Source organism: Hordeum vulgare, chromosome 7H, assembly GCF_904849725.1.
Source record: "Hordeum vulgare subsp. vulgare chromosome 7H, MorexV3_pseudomolecules_assembly, whole genome shotgun sequence".
In the NCBI taxonomy this organism is placed as follows: domain Eukaryota; kingdom Viridiplantae; phylum Streptophyta; class Magnoliopsida; order Poales; family Poaceae; genus Hordeum; species Hordeum vulgare.
Genome location: NC_058524.1, coordinates 204,185,655 through 204,193,479, shown reverse-complemented (window position 1 = coordinate 204,193,479; position 7,825 = coordinate 204,185,655). Strand labels below are relative to the sequence as shown.

Below are 7,825 nucleotides of genomic sequence, written 5' to 3'. Positions count from 1 at the left end.
AATCTTTGACCACCAAAAACCGAACCCCCGTGCTTCGGTCTCTTCCTCTTCTTGTACAAAGTTAGGAGCAAAGTTAGCTCCTCCTCTTCTTGAAGGTCGAATTCTTCATCGGAAGAATCATAGGACATCTACGACAACAATATGAACTAGCTATAAGCGGTAGTAAACAAAAAATGCATTTGACGGTTGCCGGGCAAGAATTTCATACCTTGTAAGAAATTCGTCGAACACCTTGTGTGCGGGGTGTACGATGACGCTTGCCTCGCGCTGCTCGCCCGACTGCGTGCAGAAATCAGTGGCGGCGACGGCGGCGAGTTCCTGTGCGGGCCTTCCGCGGCCACAACGCAACTAGGAGTGACCGCGCCGATGCCGGATTCACGCGGCGGAAGCGGCCGGCAAAGGTCTGATTCAGCGCGGTGGCGGCTCCCGCGCGGCCATGCGGACTACGGCGGGAGTGCTTGGCGAGCGGCAAGACAACGCCGGCGCCGGGATTCGCCGCGGCTCGCGTCGGAGCGGCGCCCGAGGGTTGGATGGGGCGGCGACGCGAGCACGTGACGGAGACTTCAGCGGCAGTTGGCTTTCGCGCGACGAGCGTACCGTGCCCGCACGTTGGAGCGAAAGCCTAAAATATGCCTCCCCCGATCCCACGCGCCGGTAAAAAAAAATCACACGGCAATTATGCAGCGGGTGCTGGAGCGTCGTTTTCTCCCGTGCGCGCGGCATATTGGCGGTTTTTTCCGTATGGGGCCGTTTTTTGCGCCGCGGTTGAAGTTGCTCTAAAAATCAACTTTGACACGAGGCAAAGAGTCCACGGGACTTTTTTTTTTTGAAAACGAGACATAAATGGATATACCAAAAGCATGCTTGGTGGGCCGAATTTCTATCGCGGGGCGTGGACGCGACTCTGCGTTACTGGTATATCGGCCTACACGGGTAGTTCCCACTTCCCACCGTGCCCTCGATTTTTCGCTGCTCCCGCAGAAGCGCATAGCCATGGCCACCGCCGCCGCCGCCGCCACAGTCGCCTCACCGCTGCACGACCCCCGAACCTTCGCCCTGCAGCAGGGCGAATCGGATGGGCGCTTTGCGGATGCCGAAGAGAAACCAGCACCACCATCCGAGGCGCCCGCGGAGGCGGAGGAGGAGGAGGAGGACGACGACGAGGAGGACGATGACGAGGAGTATTGGTCCTACCATGACGTGGGTGAAGCCCTAGACTGGCTCGACGCCGCGGAGGGCCCGGATGGCTCGACGCGTCTTTCCTCAACATTCTCGGCCGCCGGAAGCGCCGCTGCGGCGCGGAGGCCGAACGCGCACGGCGGCATGCTCGCACGCACACTCCAGCCACTCTCCAACCGCACACAGAAGCTCGCCTCGCACGTCCGCGCCGCTCCGTTGGAGGTATGCGGTTTCAACTCCTCGCCTTGGATCAGTACACTGATCGACTTGTGCTGTAACATTTATTGGACGTATGCTATCAAAGGACTAGGGTTCAGTGGTTCACTATCTTCTGGTTAAAATTGGTCACCAGAAATTACTAAAGGGAACAGTTGCACTTCATATTGGAGCTAGGCCTAGTAGTATTAGCCAGCGAAGTTCTAAATTTCCAACGTCACCCTGCAAACCACTAACTGAAATAATTCTGCTAAAGTTTTGATGTCTGTTGCAGCATTGATTTTTATGTAACACCTGGTGCCTTAACATATGGATATTGTTATCCGAACGAAACACCTACCATGCTTTATACATCTGGGTGCGGTATTTTTTATTTTTTTGCTGATTATTTGATGTCTTGACTCTTGAGTTTTGAACCACTCAGGAGTGGGAAGGTAGAATGAACGTGGGGATGTCAAATTCTGTGACAACTGCAATAAGGGACAGCATCAGGGATACTGCAATTGGGAAAACAAGGAACACCGGGAAGGCAGATCGTGCTACAGTTGAACAGGTTTGTACATTTTTTTGCTGTTTGGTGATGCTTATTTCATTCTTTGCCCGGGAATTGAATCCGTGCACTTTCATGTTTCTTTAGCAAATTAGGAATCAATCTGGTAGCCTTTCACCCCAGTTTGCTTTCTGTCCAGAGGTTGTTTTTTTTAGAAGTTTCTCCCCTCATCAAATATGCAGTAAATCAAAATTTATTTACTAGATTATTGAATGTTTGGTTTGATGAACATGAATAAGAATTCTTATTGAAGTTATTTCAGCTCCTGCTCTACCTCCCATCGCAACATGTTCTCAAACCCACTGCATTCCTGTGTATATAGGTGGCTGAAATGGCACCATTAATCCTCTGACTATTTCAGCAAAAAAAAAAGTATAAATCTCAGTTGTAACTTAGTGTGTACCTTCATCAGACTCGAGTTCTGCTTCATTTTCTATTGCTTGTTGTGTAAGTTCGTGAAGCAGAAATTTGTTACTTTGAAGTTTGAACATTGCTGTCTTTTGAGCCTACTGCATTTTTGTTTATGAGTTCTCCTGACTGATTAGGTACCGTTGCTTCGATGCTGATAAGCCGCTGGGGGGGGGGGGTTAATCTGATCTATTTCTTTTCCTTTTCTGCAATTTGTTTAATTAATATTTCCTGTCAATGTGGGCCATCAAAAGAATGTTCTCTATTGCACATGTGATTTGATTACTTGATCTGATGACCACACTATATTTTCAGTTCTTATAGGCAGGGCATACTTGCCCATTCGTCCATTCAGATAAAGTTATAAATTTTGATTGAGAAATACAAGAACATGCTTTAACTCTATAGTTTGTGTAATGGATGATGTTTTAATGAAGTACATTTTCTGAACATTTTTTTCTTTATATGCAGGCTATTGACCCAAGAACCCGCATGGTTTTGTTCAAAATGTTAAACCGTGGTGTTTTTCATAACATAAATGGTTGCATTTCTACCGGAAAAGAGGTAACCTTCAATTTGCAGTGCACATCGTAGCAATAAGGCATCTGCTACTTGCCAATTTCATTGCACCCAACAACAACAACAACAACAACAACAATAAAGCCTTTAGTCCCAAACAAGTTGGGGGTAGGCTAGAGGTGAAACTCATAAGATCTCGCGACCAACTCATGGTTCTGGCACATGGATATCAAGCTTCCACGCACCCCTGTCCATAGCTAGTTCTTTGGTGATGCACCAATCCTTCAAATCTCTCTTTACAGACTCTTCCCATGTCAAGTTCGGTCTACCCCGGCCTCTTTTGACATTATCCACATGCTTTTGCCGTCCGCTATTCACCGGGGCTTCTGGAGGCCTGCGTTGAATATGCCCAAACCATCTCAGACGATGTTGGACAAGCTTCTCTTCAATTGGTGCTACCCCAACTCTATCTCGTATATCATCATTCCGGATTCGGTCCTTCCTTGTGTGGCCACACATCCATCTCAACATGCGCATCTCTGCCACACCTAACTGTTGCACATGTTGCCTTTTAGTTGGCCAACACTCAGCGCCATACAACATTGCGGGTTGAACCGCCGTTCTATAGAACTTGCCTTTTAGCTTTTGTGGCACCCTCTTGTCATAGAGAATGCCAGAAGCTTGGCGCCACTTCATCCATCCGACTTTAATTCGATGGTTCACATCTTCATCGATATCCCCATCCTTCTGCAACATTGACCCCAAATATCGGAAGGTGTCCTTCTGAGGCACCACCTGACCATCAAGGCTAACATCCTCCTCCTCCTTGTGCATTGTAGTACTGAAAGCGCACCTCATGTACTCGGTTTTAGTCCTACTAAGTCTAAAACCTTTTGATTCCAAGGTTTGCCTCCATAAATCCAACTCCCTGTTGACCCCCGTTCGACTATCATTGACTAGCACCACATCGTCCGCAAAGAGCATACACCATGGGATATCTCCTTTTATATCCCTTTTGACCTCATCCATCACCAAGGCAAAAATATAAGGGCTCAAAGCTGACCCTGATGCAGTCCTATCTTAATCGGGAAGTCATCAGTGTCGCCATCACTTGTTCGAACACTTGTCACAACATTATCGTACATGTCCTTGATGAGGGTAATGTACTTTGCTGGGACTTTGTGTTTCTCCAAGGCCCACCACATAACATTCCACGATATCTTGTCATAGGTCTTCTCCAAGTCAATGAACACCATATGCATGCCCTTCTTTTGCTCCATATATCTCTACATAAGTTGTCGTACCAAGAAAATGACTTCCATGGTCGACCTCCCAGGCATGAAACCAAACTGATTTTTGGTCACGCTTGTCATTCTTCTTAAGCAATGCTCAATGACTCTCTCCCATAGCTTTATTGTATGGCTCATCAGTTTAATTCCATGGTAATTAGTACAACTCTGAACATCCCCCTTGTTCTTGAAGATTGGTACTAATATACTCCGTCTCCATTCTTTTGGCATCTTGTTTGCCCAAAAATGAGGTTGAAAAGTTTGGTTAGCCATACTATTGCTATGTCCCCGAGGCCTCTCCACACCTCAATGGGGATACAATCAGGGCTCATCGCCTTGCCTCCTTGCCTCAATGGTTTCATTGCACCCGCTGATCTAAAAATAATATTAGCAGAAAAGTATGTGGAGCATAGCCCCACTTTAGCTGTTGACAGAGGAAAATAGAGAAGGCATCCCATACTACAAGTTGCATTTTTAATTCATCATTCTATATATCTATAATTAGAATAACACACTCAATATTAACTGTGGCATTTTTTATTCTTTGTAGGCAAACGTATATCATGCAACAAAGACAGATGGCAGTGAGTTAGCAATCAAAGTCTATAAAACTTCAGTGCTTGTTTTTAAGTAAGATATGGATTTTATACTTGCTCTGTCTTATAACAACTGGATACTCAAAGCTACATCAGAATGCTGTTTATGGGCATTTTGTTGTATCCTTTCAGTATTTTGATTAAAAAAGGTTTCCATGTGAACAAAGTACACACTTCCTTGTTGCAGGGATAGAGATCGATACGTTCAAGGAGATTATCGTTTTAGGCATGGTTACTGCAAGCATAATCCTCGGAAAATGGTAAAGACCTGGGCTGAAAAGGAAATGCGAAATCTTTTACGGTATGAAATACTCTCATTAAGCATGCTTTGTTCATGATTTTCATTCCAGTAATTTGGCAAGATATTTCTCAATGATCCTGTTGTTGAACTGTGTTCTTATTGTTTTTGTGGAAAAAGAGGATGCATTTGGAGGCATAAGCTGTTGCTATCCTATATTTTGTTCTGTCTCTCTCTAAATTAAATTTGCACCATATATAATTTTTATCTTCTGCAATACTTCGCAAAATTCTTTCAGTCATTGAAATAAAAAGATTTACACTTCTTTCCCTTGTTCAGAGTTAGAGCAGAAGGAATCCGATGCCCGAAGCCGTTGCTCTTGAGGCTTCATGTTTTGGTGATGGAATTTATAGGTAAATCTTGTGGTGACATTTGCTTATTCAATGCCTATCAACATTTTCCTATAGAAATGGTTTCATATCGTGGACTAATAATTGTTCAAAACATACGTCTTGTAGCAGAACATTCCACAGAACAGTACTTCAAAGGTATTATCAGTGCGTCTAATAAATTTGAGTTGGTTCTCCTTCAGGAAAAGGAGGTTGGGCTGCTCCTCGTCTGAAGGATGCTGCTTTGTCGGATGACAAGTTGCGTGAAACCTACTTTGAGGTACATGACGCATGCAAAGATTAACTACCAGTTGAAATGTCAGCTGAATATGGTCTTTTACCTATAGAAGAATGAACAAGGAACCACATAGTACCCAAACATTAGATTTTGGGTACTTTTATCGTACCATTTTCCAATATACTTACTGCAGCTTATTTTCAGATTGTTACAACGATGCGGACACTTTACCAAAAGTGCAAGCTTGTCCATGGTGATTTGAGTGAATACAACATTCTTTATTATGAGGTAGTTGAACACTTTTTATTAAGCCTTTTTAACCTCTTTCATTTCCTAGTTAAGGAGGTTCCTCATTCTTATTTGCTTGTTGTGCAGGGACACTTGTACATCATTGATGTTTCACAGTCTGTCGATCTTGACCATCCTTCAGCTTTGGATTTCCTGAAGGAAGATTGCTTGCATGTTAATGTGAGTAAAATTAAATTAAAATTGATGAGACATGGACAACTCGTGGTATTTAATACGTGGGCAATGCTGTTTTCAGGATTTCTTTGAAAAACGAGGCATTGCTGTCATGACAGTAACAGAGCTATTTAATTTCGTTGTGGACCAAAATATCGCCGATGAAGATGTTGATGATTACCTGGAGAAGGTATGTCCTTATTTTTACTTTCAGCAGTTACATTACTTTGCAATCATTGACTTTTGTGTGATACTATAGGCTCATCCTTGGACAGAAGATCTGATGGGTTAACTATATTGTGGTTACAACAGATTCAGCAAAAGATTTTGGAAAATGAAGATACAGCTGCAGATGATGATGAAATTGCTCCGACAGTCTTGGTGCAGGTAGGAATATGATTGTTGTTATTATTACTATGCGTTTGTGCAGCTTTGCCAGAAATATATTTGACAACAGTGAGCATCTTCACTTCTTCGGTGAGGGACCCTAATATGTGAGGCACACGTTTGTTTGTTGCATATATCTGTTACTCATCAATCATCACTATTTTATACTCCCCCCGTCTCAAAATAAGTGTCGTAAATTTTGTACAAATATAGTACTAAAGCAGTGACCCTAATAGAGTACTATGTTTTGATTTAAGGTATTGCCATTACACAATTTAGTATGTTGATTCCAGTTAGTCTTGTCTCCCGAGATCTCTTGCTTGCCATTACACAATTTAGTATGTTGATTCAAATTAGTCTTGTCTCCCAGATCTCTTACACAAGTTCGTAACTATTTTGTGTTTATTTTGTTTCTTTCATATGTTTGTGCTGTGTGTTGTACAGTTCACATACTAATAATATTATCTGCTTTGCTCTTTTTGATAGACGTTGGATTACGTGAAGCAATGTGAGGCAGACATTGTCAGCATGTCAATGATGCAACGCCCATCCGTTGGTTACGAGCCAACAGCAGATAAGCTTTATGACCAGCCACTGTTAGGATTTGTGCGGGCTAAAAACGAGCCTACCGAAAACCAGGAAGCACGACCGTCCCAAAATGTACTGGAAGAACCCTTGGACCTGCAAACCAAGTGCTCCTTGGAGAACAATGAGGAAGATGAACCGGGTGACAGCGAGTCCTGCTCTAGTTCTGATGAAGACGGTTCGTGGCACGAGTCCACAAAGTTGGGGCCCGAGGAAAGGAAGGCTGCTCGCAAGGAAAACAAGAAGAAAGTGAAGGAAGAGAAGAGGGAAACTCGCAAGAAGAAGATCCCCAAGGCTGATAAGAAGAAGAGGAAGAAAATGGCGAAAGCCAAGTGCAAGCGGTAGTGGATCACTGCTGGTTGGCAATCCACATGGTTGACACCATCAATTTTGTTATACAAATCTAGTTCCAGTCAGTCTTGTCTCCAATGGAGATGAGTGATGTGTTGGATGCGCTTTGTTTTCTATTGTAGTCCTATAAACGTATTGCTTGAAAACCAATGTCGTAAAAGATCCGTCCCGCGGCGACGTTACCAAATATTTTGAGTTGTGTTTGTGTATGCTTGATGATGTGCATGAATGACATATCTTAATTTCTTCTGTTCTGTCAGTTACATCTTTACTTAGGTAGCGATTTTGGTGTAAACTATGGATGAGAACTTGAGTTCTTTATGGCCCTACAAAGTTCGTGATAAATTGTTCTCAAGCCCAAATTGCATAGCAGGAGCATGAAATTTCTAATGTATGATGTGAAGATAAAGAATAGGAG

General features: G+C 43.6%; 1 protein-coding gene across 1 annotated transcript; it reads left to right on the top strand.

Annotated features, from left to right (window-relative positions):
• The first annotated feature begins 913 nt into the window (after positions 1-913).
• Positions 914-7,656, top strand: LOC123409082 (serine/threonine-protein kinase RIO1-like). The gene is made up of 12 exons (XM_045102068.1): positions 914-1,401; positions 1,820-1,948; positions 2,825-2,917; positions 4,712-4,791; positions 4,945-5,058; positions 5,335-5,408; positions 5,588-5,664; positions 5,827-5,910; positions 5,998-6,090; positions 6,167-6,274; positions 6,397-6,471; positions 6,958-7,656. Exons 1-12 carry the CDS (start codon positions 994-996, stop codon positions 7,399-7,401), a joined length of 1,779 nt encoding a protein of 592 aa, XP_044958003.1. The 5' UTR covers positions 914-993; the 3' UTR covers positions 7,402-7,656.
• The last annotated feature ends 169 nt before the right edge of the window (positions 7,657-7,825 follow it).